Raw genomic sequence first — 19,310 nt, 5'->3', positions numbered from 1 at the left:
TTTCAATGGTCAACTGTTCAGTTTGAGAAGACAGTAAACAAGCAGCTAAAGTTCAGGTTTGATTTCATCTCTTATTTCACAGTATTTTTAATGGAAGTCAAAGATGAACTACACTAAATAATATACCATGGGACGAATATGAAACTTCGAAACTGCAGTTCAAATCTGAGTCCTTCAGCTAATAAACTCTGTAACCTTGAGCAAAGTACATAGCTCTCCTCTAAATCTTAATTTCTCAATTGATATAATGAAGAGGTTGTAATAGATAAATCTGGTTCCTGATCTTCAAAGTTAGTACTAATTTAAACTGGATGGACACAGTAAACACTTTTGTGTTAAGAAAAATGACAGTATTTTAAAGCACTTTTTAAAAATGGAGCTCCTCTCCCACCGTTCACCCTCTTTTTGGTTTTATTTTCATCCAAGGTGATCATGTGGAACAGCATGGAGGTAAAAAAGAAAGTCAGAGACAGAGACACAGATGACTCTCAGAGCAACACTAAAAATTTCTTTTAAAACAAAGGCCAGGGGGCACCTGGGTGGCTCAGTTGGTTAAGCATCCAACTTCAGGTCAGGTCATGATCTTGTGGTTCATGAGTTCGAGTCCCACATCAGGCTCTGTGCTGACAGCTTGGAGCCTGGAGCCTGCTTCAGATTCTGTGTCTCCCTCTCTCTCTGCCCCTACCCTGCTCACATTTTGTCTCTCTCTCTCTCTCAAAAATAAACATTAAAAAAATAAAACAAATAAAACAAAAGCCAGATGTGCTATTTGTCTGGAATCAAGGAACAGGTAGCAAGTAAGTACTATTTACCGTTACTGGTCTACGACAAGTGCTCAGACTGATCATGGGAATTCCATTAATGTGTTTATTTTTTCTTTAATAAACACTGTATTATTAGTTTATTCATAATTAGATTACATAGAAGCTTATGCATAAATACATTTCACACTAAAGAGATGCACCTTGTTAGGAGTTACCAATATTCTTCTAGAAAATGAATTATATTAACAATATCAAATATAAATTAGCATCAGAAAATAAACTTCTGTAGAGAACAAAATTTGTAGAGAACTTCCAAAAACAGTGAAAAATAAAAACAAAATGTTTATTCATTTGAGAGAGAGATAGTGAGAGAGGGAGGGACAGAGAGGGACAGAGACAATCCCAAGCAGGCTCTGCACAGTCAGCCCAGAGTCCAACTTGGGGCTCGATCTCTTGGAGTGTGCAATCATAATCCAAGTCAAAATCAAGAGTTGGAGGCTTAACTGACTGAGCCACCCAGGCGCACCAAGAATACTTTTTATTTTTTTATTATTTATTTATTTTTTTTTTTTCAACGTTTATTTATTTTTGGGACAGAGAGACAGAGCATGAATGGGGGAGGTGCAGAGAGAGAGGGAGACACAGAATCGGAAACAGGCTCCAGGCTCCGAGCCATCAGCCCAGAGCCCGACGCGGGACTCGAACTCACGGACCGCGAGATCGTGAACTGGCTGAAGTCGGACGCTTAACCGACTGCGCCACCCAGGCGCCCCCCAAGAATACTTTTTAAATATCTGAATAAACATGATCAAATGAAAAACAAATTTGATCTACACATAACACAAATCATACGACGTCAAACTGTTGCAAAGATATTTCTTACAAACTGGGCACAATTATGATTGTTGATTATTAATAATTTTATTAGTAGGTAATTATTAAGCTATTCCGGTAAGCTAATTATTCCTAATATCTACCAAGTATGCTACACTTTATATTACTAAAAAGGGAGTTTGCTACTTTGTCACCTCACTTTTCAAATTGAAAACCTTCTACTTCAAAAATCTATAGAAATCCCAAATGGACAGCTGTTATTAAACATTTAGTGTTTTTTATCTAGCACTGACCTAGATACTCTGAAAAACAAAATACAGTAAGATTATACATGCTAATGGGGACCTTATGATTAGTTAGAAAAACAAAACATACATGGAACAAAAACATACATGGAAAACTGTCCATGGAATAGGGACTAAGACACTGTCTATAGTCAAGGGCCTAGTAACCAATATAGAAAATAAGATAGTATAACATGCTATTTATGCAAAATAGGAGTTATACAAAGAGGCTCAAATATACCTGATGAGTTAATATCCAAAGTATATAAGGAACTCATAACTCACACAAACAAAAAAAAACCCAAACAATACAATTTAAAAATGAGCAGAAGATCTGAATAGCCATTTTTCCAAAGACATACAGATGGCCAACATACACATGAAAAGACACTCCATATCAGTCATCATCAGGGAAATGGCAAATCAAAACCACAAGATATCACTTCACACCTGTTAAAATGGCTATTATCAAGAGGATAAGAAATAACATGTATTGGCAAGGATGTGGAGAAAAGGGAACCCTGGAGCACTGTTGGGAATGTAAAATGATACAGCCACTGTGGAAAACAGTATGGAGGTTCCTCAAGAAATTAAAAACAGAAACACCATAAGATCCAGGAATTCCACTTCTGGGTATTTATCCAAAGAAAATGAGACATTAACCTGAAAAGATATCTGCACCCTCATGTTCACTGCAACATTATTTACAATAGCCAAGACATGGAAATAACCTAAGTGTTCACTGATGGTTAAATGGATAAAGAGGTGAGCGTGTGTGTGTGTGTGTGTGTGTGTGTGTGTGTGCATGTGAATATACATACACACACATTATGGAATATTATTCAATGATAAAAAAAAAGAAGGAAATCTTGGTATTTGTGACAACATGAATGGACCTTGAAGGCATTATGCTAAGTGAAGTAAGTTAGAGAAAGATAAATGCCATATGATCTCACTTACATGTGGACTCTAAAACACCCGAACTCATAGAAACAGAACAAATTGGTGGTTGCCAGAGGTTGGGGTGGGCAAAATGAGTGAAGATGGTCAAAAGGTACAAACTTCCATTTTTAAAGTAAATCATGGGGATGTTAATATACATCATGGTGACTATAGTCAATAATACTGTACTATTGCTAAGACAGTAAAATTCAAAAGTTCTCATCAGAAGAAAAAAATGTGTAACTATTCTGTGTAGTGATGAATGTTAACTAGACATATTGTGGTGATTGTTTCTCTCTCTCTTTCTATATATGTGTGTGTGTGTGTGTGTGTGTGTGTATATGGCGTATATGTGTGTGCGTGTATATACAGTATATGTATATATATATACAGCATATATGTATATAGTATATAGATGTACATACATACACATATACACGTATTGAAGCATTGTTATATACCTATTATATAACATTTTATGTCAATAATATCTTAATTAAAAAAAAAAAAAACAGGCTCAAAGCACGTATCAATTAAAGCCTTGAAGGATATATAAGAAATAAAGAGAAACATTAATAATTAAATTGTAAACTACCCAACACTTTTGTAATATTTATTACTAAACCAACTTGTTTCTACTAATGTTCCTCAGTGGAAAAGACAGTTTCCCCCTTATATATTAACCTCCATATCCAAAAACACCAAGCAATAACAGGCAACCAGTAAACATTTGCCCATCAATCAATAACCAGTTCATTTTAATGAAAGCACACTTAACATTTGCTACATGGATGGTTTACTATTTCAAAAACAGTAAAAAAGTGAAACAGGTACCTTTTCAAACAACTAGTAAAATGCTCCATTTTGCCCTCTGGATACAAATTTACACTCTGTAAATAGACTATACAACCAGTCCACAATCTGGCTCTGACTTGGTTTTTTTCGCCTCATCCCCTACCTCTGCACTGTCATTCTTACAACCTGGCCACACCAAACTTCTGCCTGCTCTCTACATCCACAAGGCAGCGTCCTTTGCCCACTTCTCTGCTGCACACTCCTACTCCTCTTCCAAAACCAGTCACGACTTCCTGGAAAGCTTCCAGGGAGAATTAATCCTTGTCAGTGTCTCTCACAGCACTGTGTTCCTACTTCCATTATCCAGTGAAACAGGTGACATTTCAGGCACTGGTTCTCTCCAGAAATAAAGGTACCTAGATTAGGCAGAGGCTCTTTCATTTTCATAGTCCTACCAATACCTGTCACTGTATCTTGTACACAAGAACAAGATCATTGTTGAATGCAAGTAAACAACATAATAAACATTCAAGCATTCTCTAATATAACCTGGAAATGTATATGTATGTGGACACATGCAATCACAGTGAACTCATAAACCAAACAGACTGAATGGAGAGAATGGAGTTACAAAAAGACTCTTCATTTTATCAGAAATATTTGCAGTAAGGTCCCCTTTAAAAATGAACTCCTGAGGTGCCTGGGTGGCTCAGTTGCTTAAGCGACCGACTTTGGCTCAGGTCATGGTCTAACGCTTCATGGGTTCAAGCCCCATATTGGGCTCTTTGCTGACAGCTCAGAACCTGGAGCCTGCTTCAGATTCTGTGTCTCCCTCTCTCTCTGACCCTCCCCTGCTTGTGCTCTCTCTCACTCTGAAAAATAAATAAAATTAAAAAATAATAAATATATAAAAATGAACTCTTATTGGGGCACCTGGGTGGCTCAGTCAGTTGAGTGTCTGACTTTATAACTCAGGTCATGTTCTTGGCATCAGAGAGTTCAAGACCCGTGTTGGGCTCTGTGCTGACAGCTCAGAGCCTGAAGCCTGCTTTGGATTCTGTCTCCCTCTCTCTCTGCCCCTCCCCCACTCATGCTCTGTTCTCTGTTTCTTAAAAATGAATAAACATTAAAAAAATTTTTTTTAAATGAACTCTTATTGAGTGTAAAATTATCTGACTTGGAAGTTTTTGTTACACGACTTTTCAGAATCAATTTATTACAAACCTAGATGTATTTTTGACTGGCAATAAGACTACCATGAAATCCAAGTAAGTCAAAAACTCAACAACAAAAAAAAAAACCCTCTAATTTAAAAAAAGAACTATTAGTAATTAAATATCCAAACATTTAAAAACTCTTGGAATTTGATTTTAGATCTCTACATTTTCTAAAAGAAGTGCTTTTTTCTTCCCCCAGTGTCTTGGTCTATCTTTTCTGCAAATCATTTTGCAAAATACTTTCTTCAAGCACTTCCTAATCAAATTACTTGTGGAAGGTTTAAAGAATATCATGCAACAAAGTTAAAATTTAGGAAGTTTTGTCATTATCAGCTACTATCAGAATGCTGAGTAGGACACTTGTTCAAAACATTCAAATACAACATGACACAGATCTGATTACCTATATGAAGTCTCTGTTAAGTTAAAGGTAAGCTATGTACAAAAATTGGGAATCAATGAATTCAAAATCCTAAGATAAGTATTTCTTCATTTTCGTATTAATATTAATAGCCACAGAGCAGGTCTGCACAGTTCCAAAGGATAAAACTTAATTCACTCCTATGCCAACAATGTGTCACATGGAATTACTGAAACCAGTTTCTACAACTCTCTTTGCTTCTCCGAACTGCAGAAGGACAGTCTCTTATCACCTCCCAGCAATGCAATAACCATCCTTTAACTCATTGCTAAGCCTCCATGCTTGAAGTCTATGGCATGGGAAGTCTACGTTTTTTGAAGTCTACTTTGATACTTCCATAGTTAAACTACTTTGAATAGCACACAACAGTAACTTCCTTATCCTGAAGTCTAGATGAACACCTTTTTCAGAGAAGTTTCTGAATTGTGTGCGACATAAAACTACCAACCACTTTCCTCTCAACTCTTAGAGGTAACCTCCACACAAAAATTAAAAAGCCAGAAAGTTAAGAGAAGCTTACCTTTTTTAGGTATTAAATGCTCTGAAACTAGTTAAAAAAACAAAGAAATGGATTAAAAGGGGGCTCTCTAAAGTATTTGATTAAACACCGGGTGGTAACATCAATTTCGAGTCTGAATTCCATGCTGGTGAAGGAAAGAAGAATTTCAATTCAGTAAAGATTCTGTTCCACCAGCTTTGCAAAATTTCACGGCTCATCTGCATTCTCTTAAAGCTTCTTCATTGATGGCACTTGTTTAGAAAGGACCAAGAGCCACGTTTAATATAGAAATTCTTTAATTCTGTCTGTTTAGGATAGATGTATGTGGCTACTTATTCTGGCATCAAAGTAATTAGTGTTAAAGATCAAAGGCTACTTGCATGAATCCAGAATACAAACTTGTTTGGATTCTATGTCATGGAACCACAGAAAGAATCCAGTAAGTCAACTTTCACTGAATTTATTTATGCCTGTCATTTCCTTTAGGGCAAATTCATTTTACAGGCTGCTGGCAAAATAAGAGATTCAAAATTGGGTGGTTTTTATTGATTAACTCTTGAAGGAGCAGCCATCGAGCTGCAGCTAATCCAACCCTGTTGCCAGTTCAAAAAAGAACTTAATTAGTTCAAGCCAAAGGCATTTATAAAATCAACTGGCAGGAAAGAGAGATTAACTGCTATTATGATGTTGTTCCTGAAGCCAGGAACTAGAAAATTCAGATGAATTATGATAATTAGAATACCTCAAAAGAAGACAAAAGCTACAAGCTTTTTGTTCTTTACTAACCTTGCAACAAAGTTTTATATTTTTTTTAATTTTCCACGTATCCTCTTGGGCTACAACTGTTTTATTGTTAATACGAAGGAAATGCTGTGGGTTTAGAGAATGGCTGCATGTGTTCACAGAATTACAATATCTCAAGGACGGCAGGAGATTCCAAAGGCCATTTAATGCAACTACCTATCTAAGGAAAGTGATCCTTTTACCACCATATCCCTGCTAAGTAGCCAAAAGATGGAATATTTTCTACCTATTAAAGTAGCCCACTCCATCTTTCCATGACTCTCTTAGAAAGTTTGTACTCTGTGAAATAAGTCTGTTTCACTATTACTTCTACCTTGTTGTATCCCTAAAAGTCATGAAAAACAAATCCAACTCTTCTTTCATAAGAAATCCTTTAAGTATCTAAAGAGAGTGATTCTTTCTCCAGCTATCTCCATTACTTCAAATGTTCCTAATAGAAAATGCTATTGATGGAAAAAAAAAAAAAAAAAAAGAAAGAAAGAAAATGCTATTGAGACCTATGTCTATGTTAGGCAAGCAAAAAAAAAAAAAAAAAAATTTATATGCATACTTAAAATTACTTTAATTTAAAAAAAATAGCATTTAAAACTTAGAGTTATCTAAACGCACTATATACCAACTTAAAATTAGTAAGTTGATGCTCTAGCAGAGCAAAACCTTCCTTAAAAATATATGTGTATGCTTACATTACAACTCAATAAATCCAGTCAGACACAAGACTGTTTTTACTACTATTTAAATAATTAATTGCCTCTAATTGCCCCTAATGTATGACAGTGAAGTGCTCATATGAAAGGCTATGTGGTAACTAAAATTTGAAATAAATATTTAAAATACCTTTCTACAAAGTTTGGGGCTTTGTTTTGCAGTTTATGTGAAGAGCAGGATGCATTATCAATTCTTACATTATATAGATGATTACATTCCGTAACTTTGATAACTTTCAGCCAAAGTCAAACAAAAGAAAAAAAGTAAAACATTTTGAATCTTCCAACCAGAGTCCACAACTGAATTTTAAAGGTGTTTAGTCATCTGATTTCTGTAAGGTCCTGAGATGGACTGCATAATCTGCTTCAAGGTCTTCCCTGTCAATGTCAGAAGTTATTTATAACATTTCATACCTCCTTAGTTTATCTAGTAGTTCATTAAACCTTCAATTGAGTACTTGCCACAGACTGTTTTGAAAGGTTAACACCATCTAAATTATAAAATAAATCACGCTGACAAAATTATTAAACATTCACACACAATCACTTACCCAAGACTCATGGTATAAAACTGTTAGCAGATATATTGCATAATCGTAATTCTGTCTCTTCAAAGGGCACCTTTAAGAGAAAGAGAGGGAGGAAGCAAAAGTTTTGAAAACTCAGTACATACAATAATTTGCAAAATATACAAATATTAAACACAAAGGATAACTTATATTCAGGTATTCCCTATCTTTAGGGAATATCCTACCTTTAGGAAAATTCCGTTCTTAGAACAAAAATAGTCCGTGTTGGTGGTTACCTAAGGTTATTGAAAACTAGTGTTATTTTGATTTATTTTGTATGTATTTATTTTTATTTCTCTTTGCTTTCATCATTAATGGAGTTATTTGTATCTGGCAATAGTTTTACACTATTTTTACTATGATTGCGTCCAATCCAAGTGCCCTTCCTAACATCAGGGCTGAGTCTGCAGGACAGCGTGAGCACATCTACAGAGTTCATTTTAAAAACAGAGATAGACTGATGACAGATGCTAATCTAAATGTTCATCTCAATTTCTCCAGAGCCACCTTTTAAAAAAATGACCTACGCTAACCGATGTCGTATTGCTGATGTTATATTTAAACTGGAATTAATAACCTAATATTAGGTAAATCTTCTACGTTAAGTGTGAGAGGGCAAGTTTAGCTCTTAGATTAATAAAATAATATAGAACGGAAAATCATTACTTCTAATTTTTTTTAAATATAAAACAAAACCATCCTATGACAAGTGACTTTAATGGTATTCTCTTATTGTATACTTAAGTTTAATAATCCTCTAAACAGTCGTTACCATAAAACATATAGACACACTGACACACTTGTTAACTTAGGGGAAAAAAATTACCAGGTACTTATGGAATTTCAAAGAGTAACATTTTAAAGGTATTTTCAAGTTGCATAACCCCAAAACTCAACGTTATTTTACGTTTTCCAAAGATAGTAAAAAAAGAGTATCACTGACATTGGAATCTATGCTTCCCCCATACAGTAACAATGTGGAACCAGGGCTCCCAAGGTCTGGCCAGCCCACACTGCTACCGTCACTTGCGCATGTCATGCTACTTCTTCCCACCACGAAGAAGCAGGATATAAAGCCTAACTGATATCGACACCTCAAAATGCTTTGAAACTGGAATAGGAAGTGAGAGAAGATATCTTTCCACTTGTTTTTCTCTAAAGGCAGGTCTTTAGATTTGGGCATACTTTAGAAACAGCCAAATATAAGACAGAAATTAAACAACCCTTTTGTGAAAACATACCAACAATCCTTCACCTCAGATGACCCTATGACCTAATTTATAAATTCATATGAGGTAAACTTAATACTGCCTTTATGAAAGGAATTCACTGAAATTCTGCTTATGTACAAGACTGCCTGGGCAAATTAAATTTCCATATTTAATCATTTAAATTTCGAACTGTAAGATCTGTGGCTTTGTAAAAACCCGTTTAAGCCTAAATTAGCAAATCATACTTTGGTTTTCTTCTAACATCTCCACTGAGTCTTATACACATGGCTATACTAAAATCAAGATTGAAAAATAACAACGATAATTCAACAAGGCAGTTAGGCAAGCCGCTCCAGGTACCGAAAGAGAATGGCAAGAGCAGGCTAGTGAAGACATTATACACATGAATTAGACAACTTCTCTGACCTAATACATTAATACAAGTTGACATAAAAGGCTACCTTGATTTGCAGTGTCATTTCTTAAGAAAAGGACTGCTGGGGAACTGGAAGACAATAAACCCATCTGACCAACGTGCTGAACTCTTCTTTCTGTACCTGTCTGTCCTGATGGTAAGCACATCTGTGGTCTTGCAGTATCGCTCTCCCACAAGTTTAATAAGTTTCTTCTTTGCATGATCATCTAAATTCAGACTGGAAAGTTTAACCTTAAGAATACAAGAAAAAGTTATTTGAAAAAGTTATTTCATATACTTTGTTTAATGAAAAAAAAAAAAAAAACCAGCAGCAAGATTATTTATATTAACATTAAACCAACCAAAAAGAAACATTCTCAACCCTGCACTCTTGTCTATACAGGTTAACAACTGCAGTATGAAGCATTATGCATTAAGAAGCCCAATCTTACTCATGGAAAAAACAGAGAGGGGGAGTAAGCTGGAGTTCTTTGAAAGTTCTGGGCATTAGCACCTTTCCTGAAAGAACCCAATAACAAGACTCTTAAATAAATGAAATTACAGTTTATTACAGTTTATGATTAGCACTAACGGTATTAAACTCCATTAGTGTTAGTTAAGCTGGAATATAGGAATAAAGGGATAAAACAAAAGGGCTTTAAGATATTTCTACCATGTAATTATGAGACCTGTATCACTGCAACTAGTTTAGGGTCATCTATCTTAAAAAGTATAGACACCTCATGAAGGCTGGAATACAGCATTCAAGAGGATCAAGACATTTGAAATAATCCAGCTCAACATTTCTCAAAATGTTAATACTAGTCCCAGAAGCTGCTAAGAATTATTTCTTTAAAAAGGCTATTTCTGTTTAATACATTTGGGAAATGCTGAGTTAAACTGGGTTCTTTATAGAAGGATTTCTTAGAGGAGGTAACACACTAATGAGCATTTTGAAATTTCAAGGTGAAAATTTCTCATGTAATGACTCCCAAATTTATTTGACCTCTTATCTCATATCTCATATTCTGGTTTTCTTTTCTTTTCTTTTTTCCTTCATATTCTACTTTTCAAGGGAGGACAGTTCATGGAATCAATCTTCCTCAAAACACCTTTTGGGAAATGCTAGACTAAATGAACACACTTTAATTTGCAGAGAATTATGATATGGGCTGAAGATATCTAAGATATGAATAGTCTTGACACAGGAAAATAGGTTAGACACTAGAATACCGTTAAATGAGGTAAAACACAGACCGTTTTTCCATGGAGAGCATTAAGACTAAGAAAGAGCCATACTGTATGAAGAAGAAAAAAGCTAAATAAGATTTTAAAATCACACCCACTTCTCTCTGGCTTCAATAACCCTGCACTTCCCTCAAGGCATCATAGCATAAGAGCTTATTTATTTTTCCATTTTTCCCACTAGGCGACAGCCTGGCACTTAAAAAGCATATAACGTGTATTTGCTGAAACAACACATAAATGAAAAAAAGAACACTTCGAATTTTTATTTGAACTACAGAAAATATAGAAAATAAATTTAAAAAACACACTTTTAAGGAACATATACAAGAAAAACACTGACTATTAGGTATCAACCCAAGAGAATGGTTCTCTGGGCCTAGGCTGCTCAAATTACCACAGTTCCTGGGAAACAACATGTATCAACAACCAAGTTATCAGCTTGATGGATAAAATAAGAAATTTTATGATAATTCTGACTGTTAACAATAAGACTTACTTATAAGAAAATCATAAAATGAATCTACATTATAATTATGAAAATATTTGTACATACGCATGCATACAGATACAGTACAAGAAATGAATTGTCTTTGCATCAGGATAGTGAGAATGGAATCATTTTTTCCTTTTAAAAATCCCTTCAATGTTATCATGTTTAATAATAAATTTTAAAATTTGCCATTTAAAAAATTTAAGTGTTCTAGCTTTTTACGTAAGAAGTAGTCAAACACATGGCAACGCTGATTATTATAACTGCTTTAAAACGTATGTTCACATTAACATTTTAATGTTCAAAAATTATTTTAGAGTTTATGCCAGAAACTCATCAGGATTTCAGAAAGCTCTGTGGTACACTCGCGCCACCTGCTAGCACTTAGAGGGATTGCAAAACTGCAGTCTTTAACCTGGACTAATATTGTCCGACACTGCAGCTGAGTGGCACTGTCATTCTTTTCCAAAATTCAAAAGAATCCCCGGACTTTTCTTTTTCAAGTTGCTACATTTTAAACAATCAATACTGTACTATTAACATTATCCAAAAGCCATGTTGACATTTCAAATCATAGGAGATGATGGTTATATGTATTTTCAAATGCCCATATTTAAGAGCTACATAAATTGAGAAATATCTAATTGTGTAAAATACCTTCTCTATTTACATATTTACAAGTATAGTGCAGTTAAAGAACTCTGGTAATACACAGAGGACAAGACTTGGGTTTGATTTCTAGATTTGCTACTTACTTGCTAAGTGAACTTAAATCATTTGTTCTTACTATTTCTTCATTTACAAAATAGAAAGGACTCAGAAGAATTTTTGCCAGGAAATAAATGAGAATAAATAGAAAAAAAAGCACTTTTAAAGTTAAGTCCTACACAAATATTAAGTTTTTTTTAAATTCTGAACTATTTTTATGACTATCAAGAAAAATGATACCATCTTTCTCTGAATTTAAAAATGTATCTCTCTCTATATAACACTTTGTAATATTTGATTACCTTCACAATATTGCTTTACATCATGCTGGAATGCACATGCTTTAGTCCCACTGTTTTACCTACTTTCACCCTAGACTACATGACAACATTCAGGACATCACCACTGAGTTTCAACAGTCAGTGGGGTAGGCAGAAAAGAGTTCACAAGAAAAGACATTGAGTCAGGGGAAAGGAATACAAGGAAGTGACAAAGGTATCACATGGCAGCATAAGGACAAAAAGGAGACAAGAGGATGGTACCTGATATCATAAGGGGCATCCTGTGTATACTTCAAATAAAGCGATGAGATTATTTTTATGTAAAATATATTATGCAAACTTAGAACCAGTAGGGAATTGGATGTTTACTCTGGTACTGAAGACTAAGGCCCACAAAAGGTAAAGCAAAATGTAGGTTTCCTGACAGAGTTCAACAACAGTTGGCTGTTACTGTTATCATTATTAATAAAAAGAGGCAACATTTACTAAGTTATTAAAAATGTAGGAGCTTTTTAAAAAATTTTATTTTTAGGTAATCTCTACATCCAATGTGGGGCTCGAACACACAACCCCAAGATCAAGAGTCACATGCTCTACCATCTGGGCCAGCCTAGGTACTTTCTATTAACTAGCAGAATGATGTCAGCCACGCAGAATTTTAAGGTTTTTTTTTCTCCCTTTTATTTATATAGATTTTCTAAAATTTATACAGTAAACATGCTATTTTGCCCTTTGTGACTTTAAATATTTTCAATCTAAATATATAAATATATTGCTCTACATCTAAACTGTTCTATGGAATAAAAAAAGGCTGACAAGCTTCATGAATTTACTTTATAAAGATGGCACAATCCTGATACTAAAACCCAGCAAAGAAAGAAAATTACAAATCAAACACTGATGCATCCCTGAAAAATTTCTAGAAATTAGAGTTTGTCTATTTGTTACCCTATAGTGTCAAAATGGTTGCAGAGACTGTCAACATATTTTTGTAGTAAACTTGGAATATTATGATTTAAAATACAGATTACAAGGAATATAAAACTAATTTTTTGAGGTCCTGGAAGGCATCTTAAAAAAATGGGCAGTCATCCTCCAGAACAGATGATTCAAAAGTACATTAGTGAGGGCTCCCCAGAAAAATAGCTGATTCCAGGACAAGGATAGGGAATACGTAAGATAAGCCGGGAGCATTTTGTGGTGCCAAAAAATAAAAAGTGTTCAAGAAACAAATGATGGGGCATGGCAAAGTAACAGAGCAGCCAACCGGAAGAGCTACCAATGGCCAAAGCTGGAACAATCTGAGCATCAAAATATATAATGTATTATTGGATCATAACCGAAATGCTAAAATAAGTAATCCTGATATGAATAAATGACTGAATAAATAAATAAATGAATGAGAATGGACAAATCTCCTACATAGAAGAATTACAAACAACTTATGTGCTATTTCTCCCTCGAGGTGAAGCATAACTATCAATCCCAGAAGTGTGGGCTATACATAGCGACTTCCATTTGAAGAGTACAGTATGGAAAGGAGGGAAAAAGAGTACTTTTATAGTGAAGAAAACTTGCAAACAGTACCTTAACCAGGTGATCAAGCCTTCATCATTAGTTAACATCATGTTGGGAGCCTCTACTCTTGCTATGATGTGATGAGAGTGGCACTTTACTTGTGAGGTTTTCCTCCCCCAAATACAAACCAGTCTAAGCATAAGAAAAATACCAAACATATCTAAAGTGAAGGACATTCCACAAAATACATAACTGGTACTTCCCAAAACTCTCAAGGTCACCAAAACAAGGAAATTCTGAGAAACCACCACAGGAAAGAGGTGCCTGAGGAAATCTGAATAAAGTATGAACTTTAATTAATAATGTATCAGTATTGACTCACTAGTTGTAATAAATGTATCATAGTAATATAAGATGTTGTAACAGGAGAAATTTGGTGTGAAATACAGGGGAATTCTGTGAACTATTTTGAAACATTTTCGTAAATCTAAAACTTTTCTAGTTCAAAACAAAACAAAACAAAAAACAAAACCATCAGCTAACGGCCCCATGAGAAAGAAATACCATGTGGATTAAGATTCTTTTACCAGAGGAAACTAATAGTGGTTTCAAATACTAACTTAGAAGTTACTACAGCAAGACACTGGAACTGCGATGGTAGGTGGAATGCTCCTGATGAGTAAGAGCAGGGATTTAACGTTTCTCCAACATGAGATTAGGACAAAGGATCCTAAATAAAATGCTAACAAAGCAAATCTACAGTAAAGTAATAGAATGGTGTACTAAGCAATAATCAGGGTTCAGAAATGCTTCAGTAATTGAAAACCTAACAATTACCATGATTCAAAGGAGATCATTCCAAAAATGCGATAGGAATAGGACACACCATTAACATAATAGAGGCTATTATCTCAAACAGAATTACAATTTATACTTAGAGGCTAAACACCAGAAGCACACCCATTAAAGTATAGAACAGGATACGGGACTACATAAACATTATTTTAGAAATTTTATCGAATGAAAAACACAAAAAGAAAAAACAAGCTATAGATATTTAGAAAGGGGAATTAAAACCACTATTGTTTATCATTTATTTCCTGAGAAATCTCTGAAAGAGTGAACTAAAAATTCATAGCATTCAGAATTTGGTCTCTTATTATATATCAATGACCACTAAAAGGTATTAGGGCACCTTGGAGACACAGAGGCTGATTCCAGGTCTGGGATAAGGAAAACATAAAGTGAACCTGGACCGTCTTGCACCAGAATGCAAAGAAATTTTCTAATGCTAATAGGATTGTAACAAAAAGACACAGGAACGAATTTAAAAGAATTCCCACCAAAGTTAGGCTATACTTTGAACATCAAAAAGAACAATGATTTTACTTGATCAAAAGTTACTGAATGTACCCACCTACAGACTCCCTGTTCAAGGGAACAGCAAAACAACAACAATAAAAAATAACTTCACAATGGGGACGGCTTGCTGGCTCAGTCAGTAGAGCATGTGACTCTTGACCTCGGGGTTGTGAGTTCAAGTCTCACATTGGGTATAAAGATTACTAAAAAAAGAAAAAAGCCAAAACAAACAAAAAAAAACCCCAAAAAATTTTGCAATGGAATGATCAGGTTGCTAGCCTTTAAAACAAGTGGTCAGTCTCAGCATACTGAGAATAAGGCAACCAGACTTTACATGCCTGCTCATGTAACACAGTATAAAATACGTAACACCATCTATCAATTACTGTTAAAAATACTTGACTGTAATCAGTTCCTTAAATCTAACTTCCAGTTCATAAGAAATACAGAAGGTAAAGAAATAAGGTAAATGACATCAGGACACATTCAGACAAATTCAGAAAGTAGGAAAGGAAACACTATATGACAAAATATCTGTCTTTTAATTTTTTAAATAGTTGCCTTTAACTTTTTTTTTGTTTATTTTTTGAGAAAGTACAAGCAGGGGAGGGGCAGAGAGCAGGGGACAAAGGATCTGAAGCAGGTTTTGTTCTGACAACAGCCATGTGGGGCTTGAACCCACAAACTGCAAGATCATGACCAGAGCCAAAGTGGATGCTCAACTGACTAAGCCAACCAGGTGCCTCCAAAATATCTGTCTTTTTAATAAGTCATTGTCATGAGAGGGCAGGTGGGGATAGGAGTAGTGAGGTCCTAGGCTGTTCTAGATTTAAAAAGATTTAAGGGACATTATAAACAATCAAACAAGAAAAAGACAAATTACTCAATTAAAAAATGGGCAAAGGATTTGAACAGACATTTCTTCAAAAAGATATACTAACGGTCAATGTGTACATGAAAAGATGCTCCACATCATTAGTCATCAGGAAAATGTAAACCCAAACCACAATGAGCTACCGCTTCCTGCCCATTAGAAAGATCACCAATAGCAATCATTGATGAGGATGTGGAGAAACTGGAACCCTCAAACACTGCTGGTGAAACTGTAACATTGTGCAGCCACTTTGGAAAACAGCTTGGCAGTTCCTCAAAATGTTAAACATGTAATTACCATATGACCTAGCAATTCATTCCTAGGTATATGCCCAAGAGAACTGAAAACACATGTCCATACAAAAACCTGTACATGAACATTCACAGCAGCATTATTCATAATGGCAAAAAAATGGAAACCCAAATGTTTACCAACTAATGGATGGGTAAATAAAATATGTTACTGTCCGTAAAATATTTGGCTATAAAAATGAAGAACCGATACATGCTACAACAGATGAACACTGAAAAAATTATACTAAGGAAAAGAATACATGTTGTATGATTCATTCATATGAAATGTCAAAAATAGGCAAATCCAGACACAAAACACAGATTAGTAGTTCACAGGGGCTTGGGGATGGTTAAGAGAAGGAAGAAAGGGGAGTGACTGATAATGAATACGGAGTTTCTTTTTATGGTGATAAAAATTTCTGGAGTGAGGCAGTGGTGATGGCTGTATAACTCTGTGAAAATACTAAAAACCACTGAATTGTACATTTAAGAGGATGAATTTTATAGTATGTGAATTATATCTCAATAAAGCTGGTACTAAAAAGAAAAAATAAGTATACAGGTAATCAATACAACATCAAAATGGTCAAATGACCAAAAAAAAAAAAGCAATTTGCAAAGTAATAAATTCTCACTCTCCTTAGAATTCAAATACATACAAATTTTAAAAATGAGATATATATATTTACTCTTAAATGGCTAGGTAATAATAATATCTAGGTTGGTGAAGGTCCAGGAAAATAGGCTTTCTCACAGTCTGCTTGTTTTTTGTGTTGTGTGTGTGTGTGTGTGTGTGTGTGTGTGTGTGTGTGTGTTTACATTTCCTGCAGGGATTTTACAATGTATAATTAAAAAAAAATTTTACAATATATATATATATCAAAAAACTTCAAAGGATCTACATCCTTTGACCTGACAGTTCTCCTTTCAGGAAGTTATCCCAGGAACATAGTTAGGAATATACACAAATACTAATCTCTAAGGATAGTCATTACATTGTTCTAATAAAGAATATTGTGAGAAAGTCTAAATATCCCATAATATGGATAACTTAAATATGGTAGATCTATGTTATTGAATAATTCGTTTGTACCTCCCACTTCAGTTTCAGGAAAAGGACTATGTCTGAACTGATCAACATTGTACCCCCAGCCTCAAACACTTTCTTGGCACAAAACAGATCCTGATTTACATGTTATTCTATGCAGCCATTAAAAATAAAGACAAGGGTGCCTGGTGGCTCAGTCTGTTAAGCATCACACACTCAGCTCAGATCATGAGCTGTGATTTCAAGCCCCGTCTTGGGCTCTGTGCTGACAGCTCAGAGCCTGGAGCCTGCTTCAGATTCTGTGTCTGCATCTCTCGCTCTCTCTCTGCCTTTCCCTGCTGCACGCTCTCTTTCAAAAATAAACATTAAAAAAATTTTTTTTAAAAAGTGATACTTTTTATGGTGACAGATGGGAACTATACTTATAGTATTTTGTAACGTACATAATTGTCATTAGGCTGTATACCTAAAACTAATACAATAACGTAACGTCAAATATACTCCAATAAAAAAAATTAAAAAATGTTTAAAAACTCTGGAAAAATTTTAGTCCATATTGCTAAATAAAAAAGAACAGAGGGGTGCCTGGGTGGCTCAGTTGGTTAAGCATCTGATTTCAGCTCAGGTCATGATCTCACGGTTCGTGAGTTTGACCTCCAGGTTGGGCTCTGGGCGGACAGCTGCTCAGAGCCTGGAGCATGCTTCAGATTCTGTGTCTCCCTTTCTCTCTGACCCTTCCCCACTCATGCTCTGTCTTTCTCTCAAAAATAAATAAACATTAAAAAAACAAACAAACAGATAACTAATCAAAGTAATATCATCCTATTAACACACAAATGTTGACTGTATATATACTAAAATGAATTCCAATAGTTAATGGTGGTTATCTGTAAGTGGTAGAATTATAGGCAATTTTATAACACTATAAAACACTTGTATATTTTCCAAATCTTCTATGATAAATATGTACCAGTTTTACAATCACACATACAAAATGCTACTTTGCAATAATGTATCATAATAATTCTTATTTTTAAAAAAATATTTCTTACCCTTAAAGTTACTACTCGTGCTTTGGGGTTTCTAATAGATGGTCCTGCCGAAACATAATCAGCTGTGTCAATTTCAATGGGAAAATGCTTCTCACATTTCTCATCACTGTCTAGTGCAGCTGGCCATTCAGTGCAGAAATCTGAGAATTAAAAAAATTATCTCAAGTAAAGTTTTGCAAGTAACTTCTCATTACAATGTATGCTACCAGACAAAATCAAATTATTGAGGGCGAGGACTCTCTGGTTACATAGAATGAAAGAACAGATTGTCTTCTGCACTTTACAAACACATCATCATTCCTCATCCCTTTTCTTCTTAGACAAACCCTAATTAGGCAATGTAATCAAAGGAATGATTTAGATAGTTCAGGTCTGGTAGGGAGCAGTAAGCGTGGTTAAAAAAGAACTATGACTTTATGTAAGTTTATTATAGCTTTGCCAATGCCTCCTATGGGACAGTTTAATTCCTCCTCACTAACTAAAAGCAAAGAGTTCATAGTGCTCAGAGCGTTATTGTTTTTGAGTGATTAGTAATTAGTAGTTACTAGTTAGTAATTACTAGTTAGTAATTCATTCCCAAATGAAAGTTACTAAGGGTCAACTGAAGGCAACTGAAAGAAGCTCTGAAAAAGCTCTTAGAAGAAACTGAGATATGGTCTATATTCTTTCAGAAACTGAGTTGAATAGGGCCTCAAACTGAAACAGGTACAAATGCCTAAGACATTCTTAGATAGATCCTTAACGGTAATTCATGCTTCTTCTATGTGCCTTCTGTGCCAACGGGGCTAAATGGAAAGAGGAAGAGACTTGTCCTCATATTCAGGCAAGATGGCTAGCCTAGAGGAGAGGTGGGACTGGCTCTAGAACGGGGCTACAAAATAAAGTTCCAAGCACTGTGAACAAGAACACCACACCATCTATCTCCATGGCACAGAGGCATACACTCAGGCCTCAAATGTAGGGATGGGGACTTA

The 19,310-nt window shown here is 34.9% G+C and overlaps 1 protein-coding gene across 3 annotated transcripts in view; it reads right to left on the bottom strand.

The window, feature by feature from the left end:
* The window catches only part of MRPS35 (mitochondrial ribosomal protein S35), a 47,904-nt gene that overhangs the window by 12,832 nt on the left and 15,762 nt on the right, over positions 1-19,310 (bottom strand). For all 3 annotated transcript variants that reach the window (XM_045464436.1, XM_045464437.1, XM_045464438.1), the window contains 3 exons: positions 18,337-18,476; positions 9,605-9,714; positions 7,819-7,888 (listed from right to left, as the gene is read on the bottom strand). In XM_045464436.1, the coding sequence (XP_045320392.1) occupies positions 7,819-7,888; positions 9,605-9,714; positions 18,337-18,476 (320 nt within the window). The remainder of the gene's footprint in view (positions 1-7,818; positions 7,889-9,604; positions 9,715-18,336; positions 18,477-19,310) is intronic.

Source organism: Leopardus geoffroyi, chromosome B4, assembly GCF_018350155.1.
Source record: "Leopardus geoffroyi isolate Oge1 chromosome B4, O.geoffroyi_Oge1_pat1.0, whole genome shotgun sequence".
Taxonomy (NCBI): domain Eukaryota; kingdom Metazoa; phylum Chordata; class Mammalia; order Carnivora; family Felidae; genus Leopardus; species Leopardus geoffroyi.
Note: the sequence above shows the minus strand (reverse complement) of the source record. Positions and strands in the feature narration are given on the sequence as shown.